The sequence below is a fragment of the Neolamprologus brichardi genome, chromosome 8 (genome assembly GCF_056152115.1).
Source record: "Neolamprologus brichardi isolate AB-2024 chromosome 8, ASM5615211v1, whole genome shotgun sequence".
Classification (NCBI taxonomy): domain Eukaryota; kingdom Metazoa; phylum Chordata; class Actinopteri; order Cichliformes; family Cichlidae; genus Neolamprologus; species Neolamprologus brichardi.
Genome location: NC_142111.1, coordinates 15,276,665 through 15,301,894, shown reverse-complemented (window position 1 = coordinate 15,301,894; position 25,230 = coordinate 15,276,665). Strand labels below are relative to the sequence as shown.

The window sequence follows — 25,230 nt, the reverse complement described above, 5'->3', positions numbered from 1 at the left end:
ATATAATTAATAATCTTAATCTTTTGGCTTTGGTTTACTGCGCCTTAAAATAAGTCACAGTAACCCTATTGATGCAGCACAGTGGTACGGTCCGATAAAATGCTTGTATCAATCCGCCCACTGGAGGGCGCGTTAACCCAATGTTTCAAAGACTGCATTTTAAAAACAGCTTAAAAAAAAAAAAAAAAAAAAAAAAAAGCTTTGTCAAGATGATACATTTCCACATCAAATAAAAAATGGACCAAAAAAAAAAAATAGAAATACTAACGCACCTTTATATTAAGTGTTTAATGTTGTCAAATTGCAACGCAAAGTGGTCAAAGTGGCGTCGTGCTGCCCTCTTCTGGCTGGTGGCAGATCGGCGCCGCTGCTTGTACCAAAACAAAACCACCGCAAGTGGTCCTCCCTCCTGTCACACATCCCCGAGTGTCAGAGCTGTGTTGTCCGGTGTACCAAGGACAGTGGAGCTAGTGTGTTACAAAAGAAGCGCACCGAAATACTCAGCGGCCGGCTGTTTGTCGATAAGCTTACATTTTAGATATGACTCAGCGTAACACTGTTGTCAAGGTAAGTGAGAGTCCATTCTCGCGAGCGTGGCTGGAGAGCTAATGCTAACAGCTACATCGTTGCATTATTAGTAACTGTTACTAACGCCGGTCCTGTCCTGTCATAGAAACAGTAACTGTGTCGTTAATATGGACTTGTTGACACGGTTGTGAGAGATAATTACTTATCATTTAGAGCCGTTTTTCACAGTAAAACACGATATAGTCGGTCAACTTTACACTGACATTGAGTTCGAGACGACCCCCGACAATGTGGGATTTGACATTTTTTCATGTCTCACCCGCACTGAGGTAAACCGGGCTAATGCTCATCATTTAAGATTCAGACTAGATTAAGACATCGAGTGGAGGACAGGTTAAAGTCACCCCTGTCTTGGAGACCATCGTGAGTACCGGCGTTAGCTGTAAGATGAGATGTGCCTCATGAAGCTCGGAAGCATGCCATGCAGCGTGCCACAGACGGTCACGGAAGCTGCTCACATCACGTTTTATCAACTTTACGCAACACCATCAAATTGCACAAACTGGAGACTTTTTAATAATGTGTTTCTAGGAGGTGTCGGCTGTACCTGAACAGTACCGCGTTTCCGTGGCCAAGCTAGACATGGGCATGGCTGGTTGGTGCTATTGTTGTCTGATCAGCTAGTTATCTGAACTGACCATCTGTCACAAAGAGATCTCTCCTGTTTGACCTGCTTATTGCAAGGCAGGTCTGAGCCTGTCTACCGGATTAACCCAGTGGTTTTCAGTGTGCATGAACAGGCATGATTTTGCTAAAGGTAAATAAAACGTGATTGTGTGGCAGATGGCCCGGGCTATACTTTGCCAGTGTATTTCGATAGTAGCGCCTCAGCGTGTTGTTTTTTTTAAATAATTTCTTGATGATACTTAATTTTGAAATTACTGATTGAATCAAATATTTAACAACGTTATAACAGATAGTGGAAGTTGCTACAAACTAATGTAGATATATCCCATGAAAATTATTCAAATTAGTTTATAGGATTTGCATACGTTGAATTGTATTATCCGTGTACTCATTAAACTTTAATGCAGTGTAAGGGCTACCTTCACCTGTTATCTAATCCCTCTAGCTCCTCATTCTTGGAGGTCTTTGTTTTTCTGGAGTACTCTCGGCCGTTGACCCCTTTGAAATCTCTGCTTCCCTCATCTGTGTGCACATCACCCACTACAACCATGACACCACAGGAGGACAATGTCACAATGTTCATTCATTCATTGAAGCTTGTTAGGCAGGGACATTTTTGTGAAGAGGACAGTCTGCTGACAGTCAGACGTATTATTCAGAGAAAGATGGAGCGACAGTGTCCTTAACTGACACACGTACTGTACAGTCTGTGTAAGCATTCATTCATAAATTGACTCATTTCCAGGCTAATCAGAGACATTCTCTTAATTACCTTTGTGCGTTCTCTTCACATCTTCTCTCTTTCCTCACTGATGTCTAGCTATCCCCTTACTGATGTCTAGCTATCCCCTTACCTTGTTTCTTCAGGAAGGTTTAGTGGTTATGCTATGTTTGGTTCATTGTAAAATCCTCCAGCATTGTGTGTTTACTGTAAATTTTGACTTTGTTTCAGGACGCTTACCAGTGTTATGCAGGACAACTGGTGTGTAACAAAAGCAAAGTGTCATTTGAGGCACATTAGACAAATTATGTTTAAAATGCCAAACAAAAGCTTCCCACTATGTTATTTTTAGATTTCTATTTTGTATAGTGACTATTTCTACATAGTGACTGATAGGGACGCTCCAGTTGTGTAACTGCAAATGAAACTCATGTTATAATGTCAGTTTGGGCAATACTGGCGTTTTACTTTTGTTTGTTTTGTTGTTGTTTGCCAATGGGCAAGAGCAGTGTAGTTTGGCTGCATATATCTGAGTTTGTGCATTTAATTTAAGGTTCTTGTCAGCTGGAGTTGAGTACGACAGCTGTGTCTTGAGGGCAGATGATGATCTTAATTAACATCTTTAGAAGTGCATTGTTTGGTGTTTGAAAATGTTTTTGTTTTCTAAAATGAGGAAGTCTTTGCCCTATCTGTGGTCACAGTGCTATTTAAAATGGCTTACTCGCATATCAGTTAAAGAAGTAAAACTTCGACTTCTCTGTTAACTAGTCCCACCAGACTGCATTCAGTCTGAGATGTTAGGGTGATTAATATACATTATTATCTGCTGCATCTTGTTGGTTTTTCCAGTATGACTTCCGACTTTTCTTAGAAAATCAGGTCTAACAGCATGCCAGCGTTGACTGAATCTGAATAGCACAGCGATGCCTCATGTGGGAGGTGCTGACTTTTGGCTTTAAAGTTGAAAGGAAGCTGTTAACATCTGGTTGTTCACCATCATTGCTCATGCAGTCAAAATGCTGAGCAGAGGCAGCTTGTGAAGGCGATATAAGCTATGTCGCCCACTGTAGCTTAATACATTGCTGCAGTGAGTGTTGTATTTTTCCACCAGCTGGATTTAAACGCTGTGCATTTTCTTTGTGCTACTCACTAATATTCATTGATCACTTAAATTAAAAAATATAACTGTATTGTATTTGTGTGTGCTGTCAGCTTGCCAGCTAGTGGTGTGTGACCAGGAGGGAGAGGAAGGAGACAGCAGAGAGCATGGAGCTGTCAGATGGCTTGCTGCTGCAGGTCAGCAATGGAGAGCAGTGGTGTAACCGCTGGAAACATCCCAATGAAGACTCGGTAAGCCACAATTAATTTGTTTTCTTTTTGTTGTTGTTGTTTTTTTCATTGTACATTCAGAACAGCTCCATGCATCCCCCCAAGATCAAAGGCGATAAATCTCATCTCAGCACACACGGTCCTTTCATGTGATGCTTTTGCTTCATCCTAATCAATCTTTTTTTTTATGCATTTCAAGGACCGCAGCACCAGCCCTTCAGTCCTGCGTAATGTCGCCAGCACGTGGAAGGAGGGTCTGCTGAACAGAAAGAGGCCCTTTGTGGGGCGCTGCTGTCACTCCTGTACACCACAGAGCTGGGTAAAATTACATCACGGCTAATTAACTGTGGCTTGAGTTCATTTGCTGATTTCTGGTTTTTGTAAAGAAATTGGCCAGCATGGAATCGAATAGTTCCTGCTAACTCAATCTATCCTGGCTGTTCGAAAAAACAAGCAGTCCTCTTAAAAAAATCATAATTAAAATTAATTTGAAATAAGTCATTATTATTCATATAATACATTCAAATCTAATTTGATTATTTAATTTGCTAATGTGGGATCTCAGGTTGTCTTCCTGTGTTTATATGATAAGGGTGAAAATCTGAAAAGTGGTTGCAAGGAATTTTCAAGGAATGTTTTTTTAGACCTAAAGCAATTCTTAAAACACCTCATTATTGAGTTTAGTGCAGTAATATAAAAATTAGCTGTTAAAAGGTTCAATTCTATTTAAATTTATTTTCTTATCGAGAATTAAAGCATAACAAGCTGTAAAGTAACACGAAACAAAACTGATTCGAGTTACTTTCTCATTTTTTATCTTTTTTGTTCCTTACAGGAGAGACTGTTCAATCCCAGTATTCCATCTCTGGGTCTGCGAAACGTCATCTACATAAACGAGACCCACACTAGGTAAACAGAGCTTTTCACTTCCCTTCCACTTTAGGAACATTCTTCAACTGAAACTTCACGTCGTGCTTTGGCAGAACAGGAAAGTCTCTACTTGCCTTGTCAGTCCTCTGATTTCCAATCAGTCCCATTGAATGCAGTTCAGATTAAGGGTGAAATTCTTAACAACCAGTGTAAAATAACTGGATTTAAGTCAAGAGGATGACTCTCTGAAATTGTGGAAAGGTCGACAGATGAATAATTTACAGTGTTTGTCAGTGGACACCAGACACATGCACCCAGTGGTTGGCTTTTGTTGACAATACTCAGTAAGATATATGCCACCATGCTCCAAACTGAATGGGGAAAAACAGAAATAAGTTAATATCTAGTTCTATGAGCATGGAAACAGAGATGGTGATGTACCGTACTCAGCATGGTTGGGTTAGCATCGTTTGCTTTGTCCTGACACAGTCAGTATTATGTTACTTGAAAGCTCATCAAGGTATAGCAAACCTGACCTGTAACACAGCTGTTGATGATGAAGCTGTGTGTTTGGGTTATGCAGATGCATTGTTCTGCAGTTCCTGGAAATGTGATATTACCATGAAAAGTCGTCCAAGTATTCCTGACTGTCCCTTATCTGGATGTTGATTCATATCTTTAATTTATGTATTTTTGTGCGAAAAGCAAGGCTCATGTTTATAACACAGCTTACAGCATATATCTGAGTATATTTGAGAATCTCTTCTCGTATGTAAATATGTATCGTTTATGTGGTTTTATGCAAGCGTTTTTCTGTGTGTGCTCATCTAGACAGCGGGGCTGGCTGGCACGCAGACTGAGTTATGTGCTTTTCGTTGTGGAGAGAGATGTCCACAAGGACATGTTCACCAGGAACGTGGTGGATAACGTACTCAACAACAGCAGGTAAAAGTCAGGATACAGGGAATTCAGCCCACATCAAACTTTATTGTCCAATCATAGCTAAATTTGTGATATGGTGGACATAAAGAAACCATTTTATTAGAGAAATGGAGACAATGCGTTGAATGTTAGAAGAGGCAGCTTTATGTTTGTGTTCTTCTTTTGTTGATTGCAGGGTGGAGGATGCTATTGTGACAGTAGCAACAGACTTGGATGCTGCAGCCAGCCAGCCTGGCCAGGAGCACAAAGCTGTCAGCAAAGTAAAGCAGAAAGCCAGGGCCTTCCTTCAAGAGATGGTTGCTAACATTTCCCCAGCCTTCATTAGGTATTTATACTTTTTAGTTTATGACAATATTGTAATGCCTTAAGCAATCCCGCTATGTTGTGTTCTGTTCTACATCTTAATTTTTCTTTTGGATCAGGCTAACTGGTTGGGTGCTTTTGAGGCTGTTTAATGGCTTCTTCTGGAGCATCCAGATCCACAAAGGACAACTGGAAATGGTGAAGAAAGCTGCTACAGAGGTGAGGGGCAAAGACACACATGAGAAACTGTCTCAGCACAATCTGCTACCCAAAATGAGTAAGACTGTTTTTTCCATTAATATTGAAATCTTGTTTGTGATTGCTGAAAACGGTAACAGCTAAACCGATAAAGCTGATGTAGTATTTCATGTACCTAGTCTTCTTCACTGATTGCTGTGTCTCGATTAACTAGCGAAACTTCAGTACTGCTTTAATTCTCTGTGGCACAGATTCAGATTTTGTGTTGACATGATAACATCATGCTGCAGATTTTTTGGCTGCACATCTGAGATACAAATCTGTCGTTCCACGACTCTGTAAAGGTGCTTCACTTGATTGAGATTTGGTGACTGTTGAGGCCATCTGAGTATAGTGAACTTGCTGTCATGTTCAGGAAACCAGTTTGAGATCATTTAAGCTTTGTTACATGGCGTGATATTCACACTGGAAGATGGGTACAGTGTGGCAATAAAGGGATGAGTAGCAATACTCGAAGCTAGGTTCTAGTGTTTAAATGATGCTCAGTTTCTACTATGGGATCTTAAGTTTGCTACGGAAATTTGCCCCACCACCACCATTAGCCCGAACAATGCAGGATGGATCCCTACCTTATGTTGTTTATGTCTGATTTTGACCTTACCATCCAAATCTTGCAGCCGTAATCAAGTGTTCAGTTCAACTCAAAGCAGTCTGCTCATTTTTCTCTGGCCTCTGACATCACCAAGGTATTCTCACTCAAAGAACTGCTGGATGTTTTCTCCTTTACAGGAAAGTCCCAGTAGATCAGCAGTGTCTGAAATACTTAGATCAGCTTATCTGGCACCAACACTCAAGCCACATTCAAAATCACTTAAATGACCTTTCTTCCCCATTCTGATGCTCGGTTTAAACCTCAGCAGTTCATCATGGCTGTGTTTACACACCTAAATGCATTCAGGTCCTGGGCTGTTATTGGGATTGGCTGATTAGACTTGTGAGTTAACAAGCAGTTGAACAAGTGTACCTAATAAACTGGCTGTTTAGTTTCTTGCTTGTAATATTTACAAGGTGTTTTCTGTCATTGTACATTTCTTATTGATAATAAAAGTGCTCAACATTGATCACATACAGAGTTCTTAAAAACGTGTTAGGAGAAATTGCTTATTTCTCTTTTCTTTGCAGCAAAATGTGCCGATGGTCTTCCTCCCAGTTCACAAATCCCACATCGACTACCTACTCATCACATTGATTCTGTTCTGTCATAACATCAAAGCCCCGCACATCGCTGCTGGAAACAACTTAAGCATCCCCATCCTCAGGTAAACATGAGGCCTTGTGTGAAGATTGATCTGGAAATAAGGTGTACTTATGTTTAACTCAAACAATAAAGAATTCCCTGGAAATATGTTCGATAGTTAAATCTTTTTTTTATCCTGCTTCAAGTAGCATTTGATGGTTCAGCACTGATCCTTTTGTACTACATGGGTATTTACAACATGGGTCCCTGAAGTGTCAGGATGAGTCATCATTATATTTTAAGTGCTTCGGTATCAAACTGTCCTCCTTTTTCATCATAGTCACACCTTAATCCAAATTAGTACCTTGAGGAAATTACTGATTAAAACTGTATTTGCTGACAGCTGTGGAGTTTGTGCTCGCTGTTGCTGCCCATTGAAAAGCTTGGAAACTACTTCATAAAGCTTTTTTGTTTTCAGCACCCTGATCCGTAAACTTGGAGGTTTCTTCATACGACGAAGAATGGAAGAGTCTGCAGATGGAAAGAAAGACATTTTGTACCGATCGCTTTTGCACGCAGTAAGTCTGCAGAGCGGGTTTTCTTCATGTTTTCTGCTCTGTGTGTTCTTTTCTATTGAATAATGAGAGAGTGAAATGTTTTTGTTATTCAAGCCTTGTCTTTGTTTCCAGTTTTACTTTGTAATTAGCATTATATCTCCCAAAGAACTTATTTTGACTCTGCTACAGTCCTGTCATTTATAAAAGCCCAAACTAAATGTTTGGGTAGATATGCTCCTTTCCTTTATTGTAGTGACCCATGTGTCATCGGTTTTGCTCTCTAAGCATATTGGGTCGGCTTATACCTCATCTAACCTTTTATTTACCGGTTGTAACCCAGTATTAGTGATTATAGGTTTTTCTGTATCACATGACGAGTAGATGTTCAGGCTTGTGTTGCAGATTCATAGGTTTTTGTTAGTGTTTCGCCATCAAAAACTACTTGGAAGATTTTCAGTGTGTTTTCTACAAAATAGCGTGGAAACTTAGGTGGTTTATTTAATTGCATGGGTTGATGTGAGTGGCAGATTTTCTTTGTATCTTCAGAAGGGGTTGGCAATAAGTAACAGTGTATTGTGCTTGTAAGATAGGTTTGTATTGTGTCCTTAAGATAAGAATTATCAGCCCAACACATGAGCAGCTAGTAGAAATGATGAGCTGAAATTCAATCCTGTTATACAAACCATATTTTACCTCTTTTTCTTAAGATAAGATAACCTTTATTAGTCCCACACGTGGGAAATTTGTTTTGTCACAGCAGGAAGTGGACAGTGCAAAAGTTATGAAGCAAAATTTAGAATACAATAAGAATAAATACAGTACACAACTGTACAGAATAGAATAAAATAAAATACTATATACAGTAGAATAAAATAGAATAAAATATACAATAGGATAAAAATAGAATACAAATGCTGTATACAACTGAGTAAAAATACAACGATGCCAGAAAAGAGTATTGCACTTAGTGTTATTGCACATGTCAAAGAGTGCACAAGTTGCAGCTGTAATTATTCAAAGTGGTCAAAGTAATTTAATTTGCTAAAAAGTGAGATTTTAATCTGGCACGCATGTGTCACTTGCCAGAATGGAATTAGCTTTCACAGGCAAGCTGTAGAAAAAGGTCACATGCTGCTCTAACTCCAGTTGCTCCCATGAAAACTGAACCTAGACGTCCCGGCTTACTTTGAATGCCACGGCGTGGAGTTTATTTCAGGACAAAGCTTCTATTCTCAAAAGTGTCTGCATAGCTAAGACAGCTGTGTACACACTGTACTCAGGAGGATATCATTATACAGCAAAGTTACCTCAGCATGCACCCGATTTCCTACACTTTGAGTCTCATGTTTAACCTGCATACTACAGTACTGGCATGGCCTTGACTTTACTCGACTGTCAGCTTGTAATTAAGTGAATTTCCTGCTTCAGGACGTCAGCAAATTACATTTTCACCAAAAATACTGCGACCTTTACATGCAGTATTTTCTCATTTGTCTGACACACACCTTTCTGTATTCACCTGATCATTTCCCTGTTTCGTCATTGTCGTAGTACACAGAGGAATTGTTGCGGCAGCAGCAGTTTTTGGAGGTCTTTCTGGAGGGGACCCGGTCGCGCAGTGGTAAGCCATCTCCAGCACGTGCAGGCATGCTGTCTATCGTGGTTGACACAATGTGCACGGGGGCCATCGGAGACGTGCTGGTGGTGCCAGTTGGCATCTCCTATGACCGCATTATTGAGGGAAACTACAATAGTGAGCAGCTGGTGAGTGTCTGGATGACGTCGGTGGCAACAAAGGTGTTTTTTGTTGTTGTTTTTTTTAATCATGCACAGAAAAAGAAAAATACATAGAAAAATTAATTACTTGGATTTTGAATTTGTGACTGAAGAAAATTATTTGTATTCCTGGTGGTAGAGCCAAGCATGTTTTGACACAAACTGCTTCAGCTGTGTCCTTATAGCTATATTTTTGGTAACTTTCAAATCTGTCTTGTTCTAGGGAAAGCCGAAGAAGAACGAAAGCTGGTGGGGAATAGCATGTGGTGTGTTCAGGATGTTGAGGAAGAACTACGGTTGTGTCCGTGTTGATTTCAACCAGCCCTTCTCCCTGAAGGTGATTAGTCACACTAAAAAGAGCTGAAAATCTTCCATGTTTGTTTTTTATATTGAATATGTATTTATGAGTACATATGTCCCATTTATGTCAATTATAGGAGTACTTGGACACCCAGAGAAGCCGTCATAGTCCACCACCTGTATCTCTGGAACATGCTTTGATGCCCACCATTATTTCTGCAGAGTTAGTACAAATATACACACACGCTCACTCCATAGTCTCACATGTCATGACCTTCCTGGACAATCTTCATGTCCAAGCTCTATACCTCCCTCCTGCTACTTCATGGCAGGCTCTGTGACATTTGAGAACGGGTCGTTAGTTAGCCCTGGCAGGGGTCAGATCAGTTCAAAGCTGTCTCTTCATAGTAAAAACGAGTGATAAAGCACTGTCACTGGGATGATTGCAGTCTGCCCCAGCTGGTCTACAGTCAGTTTCAAAACTTGTGCCAACAGTGGTGATTAACAACCTTCTCAACTCTTTGGAGACAAATATTATGGAAGACTCTTTTCAACACTCTCGTGAAATAGTGGCATATCACGTTTTGCTAATGGCACGGATGGATGAGACATGCAATGACTTTGGTAAAAGCCAAAGTAAACGAGTAAGATAACCACCCTGAGGTCATGTTAGATAAATGATGACAAATAATTGGTAAACTATTAACTTGAGATCTTGAACTTGAGTACTTTTTAACAGCAGGCGCAGATTGTTTGTAGAGAAGTCAGACACAGGGCACTCTCATGCCACTTTGTTCCTCTTTTGTCTGTTTATTCATCTATGTTTATTTTGGTTTTAAATACTGTATCCCTGTGTAGTGGTTGTATATTCTAATGTGTATTACATTTTACAGTACCTAATATTATTATATTCTAACATTATTGGGGGTTACACTGCAAGCTCCCAAGAAAGGAGTGAAAGATGAGCTGGTGTGTGTTTGGACGTGACAACTGCCATCTTAAATTATGCATACTGTGTGTTACACAGTAAAAACACATTGGCTTGTTGTTATTATCCTTCCAGGCCTGATGCTCAGCTGTTTGATGGACAGGAGGAAGAGCAGGTGAACAGAGAGCTGCCCGAGGACATCTCTAGACGACAACTTATCAACAACCTGGCCAAGCACGTTCTCTTTAGTAAGAAAATCACAACCCGCAGATGGTGGGTTTACTACATGCATGATGACTAGGAATCATAATTGAAAGTCTTCAGTAAGCCCCCTGTCCCTTAAATAAGCACATAAGTCTCCTTTTCATCCTGTGCTAAAGGTGCACCTGCTCACAAAGGCAGCACTCATGAAATACAGCACAGCATCAGTCCATCCGCTTTACATCACTCGGGGTGTTTTGCCCTGGGATAGCACTCCAGAAACCGGTTCTCCCCAGCTCATTCAGCTGCATTCTCCTACACTAGCTTTTTTTTTTTTTTTTTAAACCAACAGCCTATCACAGAACCACCAGCTGGATGGCATGTTGTTTTTAGCCAATAAGGTGAAGGGGAGGATGGAAGCACAGGGGAGGGGGAAGAATGCAGTACCAGCTTAGCTGTTCATAAATGTCCTGCACCTCTAGGCTTGATTACTACTTTAGGTGATCTGTAGTAACCCTTGTCTTTACACACTCCCTCACATACTCTTTCTTTCTGCCTTTGAGTGCTATCAATATAATCAGCTCTTTTGGGCCTATTTAATATTTTATTTTTAGTAAGTCAAACTCTGATGAATTAATTAAAATTATATATAACAAAACACAGGTATATAGCTTTTTTTTAACATCCTTTCTTCCCAGCCTATTAAATCAGACAGCCACCCACCTTGAGTTGGGTTCTGTCTGAGGTTTCTTTATGTTAGAAGACTTTTTTTTTTTTTTGTCCACACTTAATCACACTCAAGGTTGAATCATCTCTGTAATACTCTGTAAACTTTCCTGACTTGATATCTGCTATGATTGGATGCTATACATATATACACATATATACATATATAAAAAGGAACTGAACACAGCTTAGTTTGGGGCTTACAGCACTGTAGTCTTGCTTTAAGGGTGTCTCAATGAATTACAAGTACTTCTGCTACTTCTGCTTTTTTTTGTTCTCTTTCTGTTGTGTGTTGCTCATTATACCCTTTTGTATCTCCTCCTCATAGCGGCCAATAAATCGTCAGCAATCATGTCGACCCACATTGTGGCCTGTCTACTGCTGTATAGACACAGACAGGTATGTGTAGCTGTTGCCTCCTCTTTCCTCGTGTTCTGTCACTGCCAGATACACCAGCTCACATTTTTTAAAATCCTGCTATTATTACCCCGTCTGGTATGTTTTTTCCCCTTGTTCCTCTTCCGTTTAGCAGGTATGCACCTTCCTGGGCATGACACTTAAGTCATTAGACTCCATACTTGAAATGTGCAATTCACTTGTATTTTTTTTTTTTTTTTTTTATTCCTATTTATTCTATTTATCCCCTTTGTATATTTTATCTATATATGTCTTTGTATTTATATATGTGTATATATATATATATATATAGATATAGATATAGATATATATAGATATAGATATAGATATAGATAGATATAGATATAGATATATAGATATAGATATATAGATATATATAGATATAGATATAGATATATAGATATATAGATATATAGATATAGATATATAGATATATAGATATATATATATATATATATATATATATATATATATATATAATATTCTTAACTCTGTAACTTCTGTCGGTGCTGTGCTTTTTGGAAAACAAATTTCCCAGAGGAACCTACCCGAGGGATTAATAAAGTTTTATCTAATCTAATAAATATAGGAATAGATAACTCTGTTGGAAAATTGTATTTCTTCCTGCATTCTCTTTCATCGCCTCTTGCATTAATTGTGAGACTCTGCCCTCTACAGACACACTAATGTCATGACAACTGCTCAGTGCTGCATGCAACCCCAAAAGCCCTTTTGTAGTTTTTTTCTTCGTTTCTTGACTTTTATTATTTTGAAGTGGGCTTATTAAAATTCACCAATATACTTTTTTTTTTTTTTTTTAAGTTTCTGATGTTGTTGTTTGTTTTTTCTGCTCATTTTGTGTCAGGGGGTGGTGTTGTCCAAGCTAGTGGAAGACTTCTTCAACATGAAGGAGGAGATCCTGTCACGGGACTTTGACTTGGGCTTTTCGGGGAACTCAGAGGACGTGGTCATGCGTGCTCTCCACCTCCTGGGGAACTGCCTCAATGTGACCAGCAGTTCTAATCGCAATGGAGAGTTTACCATCGCACCTAGTCAAACTGTACCTGCTCTTTTTGAGCTCAACTTCTACAGCAACGGCCTTTTCCATGTATTCATTTCTGATGCAATCATTGGTAAGTTATGCCAACAGTATTATGTGCTGTTTTGGTTCATCATTGTGGTTATTATTTAAGAAAATATACTGAACATGTAAGCTTGAATAATACATTTTTTTTAAAATAGTTAGTTTAAATTGCTGTTTGAAGTTAAACAAGTGACAGTAAATCTAAGTTCAGCAGTCCTAAACACACAGGTTTTCCTCTACCTCTCCAGCCTGTAGTGTCCTGTCGCTGCAGCGAGAGCTGGTCATGGAATCAGAGTCTGCTCGCCAGCCTGGCAATCCCAGTAGTCATCTTCTAAGTCAAGAGAGACTCATCCGCAAGGCCGCTGGTCTCTCCCACTTCCTTATCAATGAGGTGGCTGTAGCACCAGTAAGTCCTGCATATTCCATCTTTATCACTCCAAATGTCTGCACATATTTTACATACGCGTCTATGATATTATGACTACTGCTGTCATCCATCTCATGTCCACTGCCCCATTTCTTCAGCAGTGGACATGTTTACAGTCAGAGTCCTTTTTTATTCCCCAGACATTGTTTTGTGCAATTGTAACAAGATAATTAACCTTGACTTCATCTCTGTGTGATCATAGTCTCATTGTTCATCTGAATATATGACATTCCTGTCACCGTAATTAGTAACTCTAAACTAGGCTGTAAATGAAGATTTTTTACAATGTTTGCATATTAGTTTACACTAGTAATGATGGAACAAGTTTGTTGACAAGTAGTTGTTTATAAAATTACATTTTCAACTCCTATGTGGTTTCATGTTTTAGCATGTCTACATCTCTCCTGTCTGTCCCACAGCCTTGCCAGACTATTTACCAGGTTTTCCATGACACAGTAACCAGGCTGATCCAGTATGGAGTTCTTTATGTGGCAGAGGTGAGTTTACAGGCCGTCAGCCACTGGACAAAAATAACAGATCATGGCGGTTAATGTCAGAAGTTTAATGTTTTGGGAAGGACTCTTAGCGATAGTTGCTATTGGGTAATGAAACTTTCAGATCCTCTGATCTGTTTTTGTACGTCAGGAGGACCAGGAGGAACTGAGCCCAAGCCCCACAGATGAGCCATGGCCCAAAAAGTTTGCTGAGCCCCTTTCCTGGAGAAGTGACGAAGAGGATGAGGACAGCGATTTTGGAGAGGAGCAGAGAGATCGCTACCTTAAGGTATACTTGGACCATTTGGAATTTTGCAGCCAACACAATCGCCACAACATTCACATCCAAACATCCACTGTTCACCATCAAAAATGACTTTATTTGACTTTTGGTCTGTTTGTGTTGTCTTTCAGGTGAGTGTTTCTGCAGAGCACCAGGAGTTCTTTGTCTTCCTTCAGCGGCTGCTCAGCCCGGTGCTGGAGGCCTACAGCGGGGCTGCGATCTTCGTCCACAGTCTGAGCCAGCCCATGGTCGAGTCCGACTACACCCAGAGGCTCTTCAGATACCTGCTCACACGCACAGAAAGAGGAGTGGCTGGTTATGGTAATATCCTAATATCGCCCACATACTGCATAATGTATTTAAAAAATAATTTAAAACTTCTCTAGTGTTACATCGCACTTGGAATTGAGAAAATTGCTAAAAATGAGAAAATGGTTTTTCCAGTCATGATTTTTTTTAGGTGCTTGGAATAAAGTCCAAAAGTATAAGTAGTATTCACAAGAAAAATAAGAAATTACCATCAGATTAAAGAAGGATTTAGCTAGTGAAAATTTTTAAAAGTAAGATCCTGTCTCTGTTTTATGTATTTCAAGCACTTCTCTTTTCATTCAGGTGAAAGTGCAACTCATTATCTGGTTAAGAACACCGTGAGGACATTCAAGGAGCTCGGGGTAAGCATGTGTGCATTTGTATGTGTGTATTTGGGTGATGTGCAGAGTCCTCCAGCTGAACCTCCTGTTTTCTGTTTATTCTCCAGGTCCTAAAGGAAAGGAGAGAAAACAAGGTGACAACTCTGGAGCTAAGCAGCACCTTTCTACCTCAGGAAAATCGGAACAAACTCCTGCAGTACATCTTAGGTTTCACTCTGCTGTGACCGCGACGCGCGTCACCCAGCTCGGACCCCAGGCTCCTTCCAATAAAGGGCTTCTACTGGTTACTTCTAAACAGTCCCAGGTGCTACTCTGTGGAAAGCTTTACCAGGAAGTGCCTTCACGTAAAAGCAGCTAACTATCAGCTGTTAGTCGGAAGAGACTTGAAGCCAGTCTTCCCTTTCTTCTTCTTTTTTTTTTTTTTGGTTTCAGTCTCTGACTTCCTGTGTTAGAACCGCGCAGTTGATTTAACACGTGTATTGAAGGGGTCCCTCTAGGAATCATTCGTTGTGAACTTTGCAGGAGAAGTCAAAAGGTTTTAATATAGGAAAAAAAATTTAACCGTGCAGTCTGAACAAAGCAAAGCTGCCTTTTGTCTATACAAGTGAACAAGTAAAATATGCATATAAAATAACTGTAAACATAACCAACAACAGAGGCATTTTTATGTTAACTCTTTGTGCTTGTTTATAAAGTTGCCGTATTCTCTCCAGTGCACTCTAATATCTTACAGTTTAAAATGTGTTGCCTGTACATAGAGCGTAGAACAACTTCGTTTATAGTGCACTGAAATTATTACACTCTGGTGTAATTAAAGAGAAGAGTTCGCTGTACTCCGAGAGATACAGTGCACCTGCAAATTGTGTACATATCCAAGGTTTCAGTGGCAAAATGTATGAATTTAAATCTCCATACAGTGAAGGTCAGTTATTTCTAGTTGCTGGTTTTTTTTTTTTTTTAGATAAAAACAATCAGTGTGCAGTTTGGCCCATGAACAATATTTACTTAGCGAATGCAATACGTACCTGTTGAAAGTCTGGCGTAGTCAAGGCCTAAAACAATGTCCACCTACAGTTAAGTGCTTTCAAACCACTAATATCTAAGTGCATTCACTTACACTTTTCATATGAAAAGTGACTTTGATCTCTTTTCTTTTTGCAGAGCACCTCACTTTTCGATGAATGTTACACAGCACAGCACTTAAAGTAATGAATACCAGCCATCACACCCACTTTTATTCTAATAACAACACGCTCAGACACTCTGTGACATGCCTTTCAGGGAAAGCAGATATTTGGGATTTCCACCTTTTTTTCCTTCTTCTTCTTCTATCATAAACACGCTGTATAGCCTTTATAGCATTGCTGCTGAAAGAGCAATAGTTGGGCATTTGTGAGTTAAAATTGCTGCATAGTGTGGTAAAATAGTGCAGTTCTTTTGAACAGTTGGCTAATTATGAGTGCAGTATAGTGTTCTCTTTACAGACCTCTGCAAGGTCAAAAACAAACAGGAAACAGAAAAAATGCAGTCATCCAAAACTTCCGGGTTAAATTATTATTTTTTCATGTTAGATATAGCAATGGAATTTTAAATTCCATCATTAGTTACATTCTTTAATAAAATCAATCTTACACTGACTTACATTATGATAGAGTTTAGGCTACTAGTAACTAGATATTACCTATTCTTCTTCTTCTTCTCATTATTATTGTTATAGTTGCATTTACACATTTAAGTGTTTCAGTGTTGGAATCAAAAAGTCAGATTATGTCTGACTGTGAAATTTTAAAAACATGAACAAAAAGCGAAGTGGCTGAAGTTAAAGTACAATGGTGAAACAACACAGCATTGTGCATTTGGCTGCGAGTTTCTAATTCTGTTGTAAAGTAACTTGATAACACAAAGTCGATCAAGTCAATATTTAGTGTGTCTTTCAGTTTCAGTTTGCAGTGAACATGAATATAAACGTACACCGCTCCTCTTCTTGATGGAAAAAAAAGAGGAAGCAGCAAGTTTGAAACGAAGTGTAATGAATTGCCATCATTATTGAATGATCGTGAGGACATTGTTGATGCGTCAGGGCAATACAAGAATTGGGACCTTTAAATAAATATTTCTATTGGGAAATACGTGTGATAATTCAACACTTCTTGTTACAGGTCATTGTAATGTTTATTTTTCATATTTTTCTAAACTTGTAAATGAAAAAAAAGTTACATTTTGGTGAAAGACACCTAAAGCATGTGGAAGAACAGAAGAGTATGTTACTGAAACAAGAATGTGCTCTGAGAGTGTCACGAGCTTTCTAGCATTTCTGAGCCCTCGGTCTGTACAAGTCTCCTCACCAGGGGACCCATCTGCCATGATCCAACCACTATACGTACTGTACTGCATGTTTCCTCTGGTCGCCTTTAATCATCGGCACTTCAATGTGAACTCTGCTCAACCTGATAATAATGGTCTTTTACAGCCTTACCGCTGTGTATGTCGTGTAAGTTGTGTTGATGAAAGCGAGCTGTATGTGTAGAAGATTAATTGTGTTACCTCTTGAATGTTATCTAAAAAGGTCATTGTGGTATTGTCAAATACTCGATGGACGTGGTACAGATTTATAGTTTTTAATGAACTGCTTGTGGGATACTGAAGCTGCATTAACCACATCCCACTACTCTGTATAATGTAGGATAAATGCCTGTATCTGGGAAGCAGGTGCCTTTTTAATGCACTGTAGTATTCTTTTGTTGTTTGTTTTTCTTGTTGTTTTTTTTTGTGCATGTTAATAATTTTGGGAATCCAAAAGAACACTGTAGATGGTAACTTGGAAAAAAAAAATACACAAGTTGAGAGAAGTTAGGATCACCAGCTACTAAAAATATGTCACTTTTCTTTTTGCTTTATTGAAGCAAAGCACAATTGGCATTGTTAGATTTTGTTTTTAAATAAATTAATGATAGATTAGTGATGGTGTTGCCTTTTTATTTCTTCTATCTAAAAAGCATTTTGTGAGTGGATTATTTTTCTGGTGTGTGAAAGGGGCAAAAGGTTATTATAGTTAACTAATGCTTAAATAAAAGTGAGTTAGGAATGGTAACTTATCAGTAACTGCAATGAAAAATTAAATAAGAATAAACTATAGTCGTGTTAAAGAGAGAATACACCATATTTTAGTTTCAAAGTTCAACAGGTCAATTATTTAAATACAACCTCAGATGAACAACAGTGTGACTTATTACACTGTGCATGAAACACTAAGTACATCCCATCACTCAGTAGCTTGTAGAACAAACTATTATTACCAGGACAGATTTTAAAAAGCTGACTATATTCAGTACATACGGGAACATAAACCCAAAGATAAACAAGCAGACACAGTTAACTGTAGGTGGTAGAATATTGTTCATTACTGTACTTCTAACAGCTGCTTCTGACATGACAATTTCTCTCTGCAAAACATTAATATCTTTCAGTTTTCTGTAGTATTTGGACTGAAAATAACTCACAGTATGTCCAAAAGAAGTAAAAGGCGATCAAATGATGCAAACACATTATTAGCACATTAGAGCTAATTTTGTTTATTTATTTCTAAAGAGATCAAACTGCTAACTAAATAAATAAATACATTAAATTCTCTGGTTGCAGATCTGGTAATGTGGCAACTTTTGATGCATCTGTCTGTTTGTACAGACGACATTATGTGTCAGGCTGAAGAAGGAGGGAGGCTTGCTTTGTTAGGCCCATGGGAGGATGCGAGGAGGATATATAGTGGATCGAGACCATGCGAAGCCTTAGTGGCAATGAGGACCAAACAGAGGCGACAGGTGTGCATTCTTCTACCGAACAAGCAGCACCTGGATTGTGCTGTCACGGTGAGTGACCACAGGTCCTTTCTGTAGCATATTTTCTTGTTTGGTATTTTACTGTGACACGTCACATGGACACACAGAAACCTAAATTACATTCATGTTAAGATTGCATTGATCTGTCAGTAGGGTATATTTATTTTTAAAACAGTGGAAGAGCTAAAACTGTATTTTATTAGAAAAAAACATTTGCAAGAAAGCCAAAACACTGAAAGCCCGGACTCTCAGTATGTTTTATGTTTTCTTTCTTCTTCCTGTGTGTTTATAGGTAAAAGCCAGAGGCCGTGAGGTGTTGAACAGTGTGTTGAAGCATCTTGGTGTCAGTGATCTCCAAGTGTTTGGTCTAGCTGTTATGAAAGGTCAGTTAGTTTCTGCGCGGGAGTTCAGGAGCAAATGTTTTTTATTCATTAACTGTGGAACGCTGAGATTCTGGGAGGCTGCTGATAGTGAGTGAACCTGCTGTAAGATATGATAAATGGAAAGCCATCTCCTATCAGCCATAAACAACATTACTGAGGGATAACACGTGTTAAATGGACTCATTGTGTCGATTTCATGCAGCGCCGTCAAGCATATGGTTTGCAGGACAAATATGGCCAAAACTGAGTTACTTTACTTGAGCGTGCAAGTTATGTCGAATTTTTTCTTCCTATTTTTTCACTCTTTCCTGTACAGCATGAAGTGTTGTGTCAGGAGCTAACCTACCTCAACTGTTAATTTTGCCGCCCTACCGAGAAGTGTGAAATATGGTCGGTTTCATGGCTGTTCATAGATGCGGTTCTTTGATTAAGACAGTTGCAGTTCTTTTTAAGGACAGCAGATTTATTGAATGTGGAAAAACTGAGACATATTGTTCAAATTGCACTCACTATCTAAGACACACCAGCTAGTTTGTGATCCCATAAGTGTGAATGTTTTAAAAATGTATTTGTTCTTCTTCAGAGCAAACGCAATGGAAACAATAGGCCTTAGTACTGCTAGGTTGTTAGTCAATATTTTTACTTTTCTGGGCCACATGGTGCGAAACTGAGCTGTATGTAGACCCTAAAGTGAGCCTGACATCTCTGATTGAATGTGTGCTTTTTTTTCCTTTTTTTAAGATAATGATTACCTGTTTCTTGATTTGGATCAAAAGCTGAGCAAGTACTTTGGGAAACGATGGAACAAAGGATCTTTAATGGTTAGTTTTCCATTTCTTTTTTTGGTGTAGTGTTTGCACTGTTGAAACAGAAATCACCAGATCTACAAACATCTCCATGCTGTAATGGGAACACTCTAAAAGCTGAATTTAGTGATCTCACTTAAAACTTCATGTTTTCCTGGTTTAATTGGCAGTTATGATGATTTGCATATCAATGATCTCAAGTAGATCTTGTGGCTCATTGTTATGCACTGGTGCTGATTTCAGTAGTTGTGCAACTTTGCTGTTTACAAGACTGGGGAAACCTGCAACAGATAAGACTGAAGGTGTTGCTTGTATGAGTACTAAGATGTTTCTCCCAGTGAAAACACTGTATCCAGATAAAGTCCACCAATGGACTAGAAAGATCTGGCTTATTTTAAAAATTATTTTCATGTTCATGTTTTTTGTTTGTTTTAATGATTTATCATATTGGTCAAATATTAACTAGACTGTGTAATAGCAGAAACGATAAACTGAGTACTCTCTTTACTCATTCCACCTTTCCAGGTCCCGTTTATCTTATTTCTAAGAGTCCAGTATTATGTAGAAAGTGGGCTGCTGATTTTGTAAGTTTGTTTTCCATTACCTTCTTTTTCCAAGATTAATAATTTCCACTATAAGTGTTGTTAAAGTTTATGAAAATATTTGTGGAAAATCTGACTCAACCTGACAGACTTCATAACAGGAAAAGAAAACCTCCCTGTTTCTTGCAGGAGCACCACAATGCAGCAGCTCTACTACACTGAGCTGAGGCAGAAGGTGCTGCGTTCACAGAGCCACCATCAGGAGGCTTTGTTCTTCCAGCTGGCAGCCTCTGCCCTCCAAGCTGACATTGGCGATCTGGCACAGGGAGAGGAGACTGAGGAAGATGGAGAAGAGAAGAAGCAGGAGAGAAAACACAGATGCTACTTTCTCCCTGAAGATTACTTCCCCTCATGGGTAAAAAAAGAAAAGAAAGAAAAAGAAGTGTAGTCTAACCTTGACAGAAATACTATTATATATATATCTGTGTGTTCATCTTCTCAGCTCATAAAGCGCAGAGGGAGAGAGTACTTACTTCAGCACAGCCCAGTGCTGCATGGTGAGCTGAGGGGGGTGTCCCGCAGGCAAGCCATCCTGCACTTTATAAAGGAAGCCAACGGGCTGCAGGATGGACCTGTCACATTCTACAGGATGAGAGAGGTCAGACAGTGTTACAGTTAAACAAGGACGAACTCTGTGTGAGGATGTCTGTTTCTTAATTAGTTTAAGAGAGACTGACTAAGAAACTTCTGTCCTGAGATGTTGAATATGGAGCTACCAGGCAGTTAAAAGGAAAAGGAAAAGAGGTCACATATATCAGACACTCCATAAACGTGTACATTTCAGAAAATCTTCAGAAAAATATCCTACAGGGTGTGAAAACTGTTACAGATCTCGTAAAAAGCCCCAGTAATAATCCTTTGGCATGCTCTTGTATTATTTGTCTCCCTTGGTCATTTTAGAGAACTCTTTTTGAGTCATGTTTGTTATATGAGCCCATGGCTTAAAAAACAACAACAAAAAAACTGCTTTATCAACTATTATTTTACACACAGGAGGACAAACAGCCGAGGAGTTTAATCCTCCTCGGTGTGACAGTGAAAGGAGTCCATATTTGCCAGGTGAGTCGTTTTCAATGACAGTCTCACACATAATTTTAAATAAAGTTTATGAACTTATTTTCACATGTACATATAGATTCTTGATCTGAATTTGTGTTTTTTAAGGAGGTGGAAGAGAAACAATCTTTGTTGTACGATTTCTCCTGGACAGGTATTGATCGCTTCACCTTTCAGGTTAGGTTCTAAAGACTGGACTATAATCAAAATATACATACAATAAAGGTCACATTGACCTGCATGTAGCTTTAACCGTAACACACGAGATCATCCTCTTTATGTATGCCTCTTACTTTTCAGGGCAACAGGTTTGAAATCACTGCTGTGGGCTCTTTGTGCCTTCCTAAACTGGTTTATTACACTAAATCAGCTTTCCACTCTAAACACATCCTGAGGCACCTCCGTGACAGTCACCAACTCCACATGAACATCAGAAATGCAGTCAGTTACATCCAACAGCTGGAAAACATGGGTAGTACGTAAGGCTTTACTTTACCACAACCTATCTAAGACACGACTGAGTCAGTTGTCTTGGTCTGAAACCAATATCATGTAATAGTAATAACAATAAGTCTTTTAAGTGATTTTAAAAGATTTCACACTCCGAAGGTGTTCTCTTTTCTGTCTTTCTTCAGCCAAAGAAGCCTACATCTGCGACACAGCGTGCCTAAGAAAGAGTCTCCAGTGCAGCAACCTCACATCTTCAATGTCCAATTGCAGTGATGCACTGGAAACAGCTACTGCCTGGTTTAAAGAGGAAAAGGAAGAGGACGGAGGCTCTACAACAGGTCTGCTTTTGGGAGGAAATGTTTGTGTAGATGGTGCAACATTTGCCTCTCAAACAAATTGTGCATTTATGTTTGGAAACTGGTAAAAATACGTTTAATTCTACCCAGCAATGGTTGACAGCAGTAGGTCTGCAGACCTAATTAAGGAAGAAAACAGCTGATGTTGCTGAAGTGGCAGAGAGGGAAAGTTTAAAAGCTCATTAGGCAAATGAAAGCAGAACTGCTTTCTTAACTTACCTGTCGTACCGTTGCCTTGAACTCAAAATCAGTTGTTTGTTTGCACTGATGCCAGAGTCTGAGCTGTGGTTGGATGAATCAGAGGAGTTGTTTGTTGATGATCCAGCTGAGGTGTCCTGGCTGGCTGAGCTGCTCCATGGTGTGTCTGTCGACGCTCCTTTGATGTTACCCTCTTTTTGCTGGGCAGGTTAGTCCAAAAACCACTAAGACCATTCTAAAATAACAGTTTAATCATGTGTTAGTTCTGTGTAGCATGTGATATTGTGTCCTCTTTTATCAGCTGTCACCATGGAAATGAAACAGGTGAGCAAACTGCAGGTCTGTCTGTTTGAACATTTCCAGCATGATCCTGCATCAAAGGCAACATCATTCTCTGTGATCTTCAGGTTCTGTGGAAAAAAACGGATGAAGGGATGTCTGTGGACTAATTTAGATTCAGAGGATGCAGGGATTCATCACCCGTTCTTCATCTCAAGACAAGGAGACACCTGTTGGAGTTTGTTGTTATGGAGCTAAAATGCTGAAAGGATACAGCTATATTTTGTTTGCTTAGAGGAAACCTTATTATATGTGCTAAAACAGAAGTCATATAGTGACCTGAGTAGTTATAACTTGCTCTAAACTTTACAGCCTAAAGTTGCAGTAATTACACTTCCGAACGATGTATACAGACTAAATCTTGCCCACAAAGAGGTATAATAGTGTTTTAATGCATATTTACAAAACTAAACTAAATGTATTAAAATATCAATAACATAATAAATACAACACTTGGGACATTTTTGTCATTCTTTGAACAGTGCTATTACAATCAGTGCTGACTTCTGTTCATTTGCCATTATTAATGTTACCATTATAAAAATGTTTAAGTTAATATGTCAGATTTTATTCTTTTTTATGATTCAGGTGAAATTATGTTGTCAGGCTTCCACAGTGTGGTAGTATTTCCAAACAATCAGACCAGAGCCCATGCTATGATGCGAGAGGTCTAAGATGCTGTGTTAAGGGTGCACTCTCCTCTGGAGGTGTGGGTTCAAGGCACACTCCTATTGTTGCGTTAAACCAAACAAATATAAATGAGCTTTTCTGAAAATAAAGTAAAGATCTGTGTACAATATCAGAAGGTTGGTAGCAAAATCGGAGAGCAATGCACTGTGTAGGACACATGGAAGTACAGTGCTGAGGACTGATCTCCTTCAAAAACACAATGATAAAACCCTAATACTAAGCACTCAGAAGATTGTTTCACTGTCAGTGTTGACAGCTCTGCACATTGGCTGCTGGGTGAATCCTGTCTAGGGCTCTCCTTGGCTCTCTTTTAGTTGGGTGTCACGATTGCCCCTGCGGTGATCCTCCTGGGCCTCTCGTGCTCTGGGGGGCCTCTTGATATTTGGGGCCCAGGTCTCCTCCATGCCTGCTTCATGTCCTTGGGGGCAAGCTGTGGCTCCCCACACCTACCTGTTAAATAGTTAAATTGAGTAACCTTATGAACACAAGTGTGCTCACACACACAAGTGTACAAACAGGTATCCACAGACACACTATCTTGGTCGGCTGCTGCCTCTAAACATGTATCATTAATACCGTGTGCTGCTCAGTGTTTTTTTCTCTCTCTTCTTTTCTATTTTTATCTCCCTCTTCTTCTGTTAACTTTCTCCTCAACTCCACTCCCCTCTTTCTTTCTTCTCCCCTGTTCCCCCCATCTTGTCTGTTCTGAGTCTACTAACTCAAAATAAAAAAAAAATCCTAATCAAATTCTAATAAAATATGACTATAAAGTGGACCAGTATAACAAAAGCTGTAATGGTCCACTTGGCAAATCTGTTGGGCCTTTTGTTTTGCCTTCTGACAATATTTCTGATTGCTACATTGAAAAAAAGAAAAAAATACAACAAAAATACTATATCAGCATTTTACCATTAAAATATATTTTAATCACTTGTTAAAACTAGAGTGTTTTAGTTTGCTTTCATCCAAAGCATCTTACAGTGTTATGCAGAATTTCATTTGATGAGATCACATTGTGTGGCTTCCAAAATCTGTCTGTAAACCGTTTATGGTGTGGGTGTAATCATTAGCACTCTGGACTTTGAATCGAGTGATCTGAGTTCAAGTCTCGGTGGGACCTCGTGCTTGTTATTTGTTAACTTTCCTTTCCTTCTTCACATCACCTGCTACATGTTCAGTGGCAGTTGATTCATTTAGGTGGTGAGAGGATCCACTTGTTAGTACCTTAAAACATCCAATGACAGTTCTATTCTAGTCCTGAGCGCACAGGAGGCACACATGTTGTCAGGAGTGCAGTTTTGTCAGCATTTGTAAAGAACTGAGGATAATACTACAGAGTATGTGTTCATTACATACCCAACATGGATTCCAGTACCCAACACTCCTGGATACGCTAGTATTCACTGACAGCAGTTGTATAGAGGTATTTTAGCATGAGTATGAGTATTACATGTCATTCAAACACTTACTGTCATAAAATAAAACGGTTTCCTCTACAATATCTTGAACAAAGGTGACATCTTAACTAACTGTTGGCTGTTACCTTCTCGACTTAAGCTGTTTTGTGAATCGTTCAGTCTTAGGCATCAGCTCATTCAAATGCTTTTTTTTTTTTGTTTAGTTAGGATGGCCAAGTGTTCTAAGGCACTGTGTTAAAGTTGGAGTTCAACTCCAACTCCTGACAGTTGGATTTTATCTTCGATAAAGAAAAGTTTTCATCCAAATCTGCTTCCAAAATCTGTCTGTAAACCCTTTCCTTCGTGGGTCCCATGGCGTAATGACTAGCACTCTGGACATGGAATCCAATAATCCAAGTTCAAATCTCGGTGGGACCTCATGCATGTTATTTGTCAACT

General features: G+C 39.2%; 2 protein-coding genes across 4 annotated transcripts; both read left to right on the top strand.

The window, feature by feature from the left end:
* Nucleotides 1-338: 338 nt before the first annotated feature.
* Nucleotides 339-17,616, top strand: gpam (glycerol-3-phosphate acyltransferase, mitochondrial). 3 transcript variants are annotated; one of them, XM_087844682.1, is made up of 21 exons: nucleotides 339-567; nucleotides 3,149-3,286; nucleotides 3,465-3,584; nucleotides 4,101-4,174; nucleotides 4,967-5,080; nucleotides 5,253-5,402; nucleotides 5,500-5,599; nucleotides 6,761-6,897; nucleotides 7,294-7,393; nucleotides 8,924-9,136; nucleotides 9,372-9,485; nucleotides 9,586-9,671; nucleotides 10,512-10,624; nucleotides 11,632-11,702; nucleotides 12,586-12,853; nucleotides 13,053-13,210; nucleotides 13,651-13,728; nucleotides 13,877-14,014; nucleotides 14,140-14,329; nucleotides 14,621-14,679; nucleotides 14,766-17,616. In XM_087844682.1, exons 2-21 carry the CDS (start codon nucleotides 3,203-3,205, stop codon nucleotides 14,880-14,882), a joined length of 2,484 nt encoding a protein of 827 aa, XP_087700808.1. In that variant the 5' UTR covers nucleotides 339-567; nucleotides 3,149-3,202; the 3' UTR covers nucleotides 14,883-17,616. The 3 variants fall into 3 exon arrangements, with proteins under 3 accessions (XP_087700808.1, XP_087700809.1, XP_087700810.1); XM_087844683.1 differs by lacking the exon at nucleotides 339-567 and adding an exon at nucleotides 613-857; XM_087844684.1 differs by lacking the exon at nucleotides 339-567 and adding an exon at nucleotides 902-951.
* Nucleotides 17,617-18,301: 685 nt separating this feature from the next.
* Nucleotides 18,302-23,136, top strand: LOC102780885 (FERM domain-containing protein 6-like). Its single transcript, XM_006791190.2, has 13 exons — nucleotides 18,302-18,524; nucleotides 18,787-18,877; nucleotides 19,619-19,698; nucleotides 20,209-20,267; nucleotides 20,415-20,640; nucleotides 20,728-20,883; nucleotides 21,279-21,344; nucleotides 21,450-21,518; nucleotides 21,642-21,816; nucleotides 21,977-22,129; nucleotides 22,422-22,553; nucleotides 22,647-22,669; nucleotides 22,753-23,136. The coding sequence occupies exons 1-13, from the start codon at nucleotides 18,306-18,308 to the stop codon at nucleotides 22,792-22,794; spliced, it is 1,491 nt and encodes a 496-aa protein (XP_006791253.2). The 5' UTR covers nucleotides 18,302-18,305; the 3' UTR covers nucleotides 22,795-23,136.
* The last annotated feature ends 2,094 nt before the right edge of the window (nucleotides 23,137-25,230 follow it).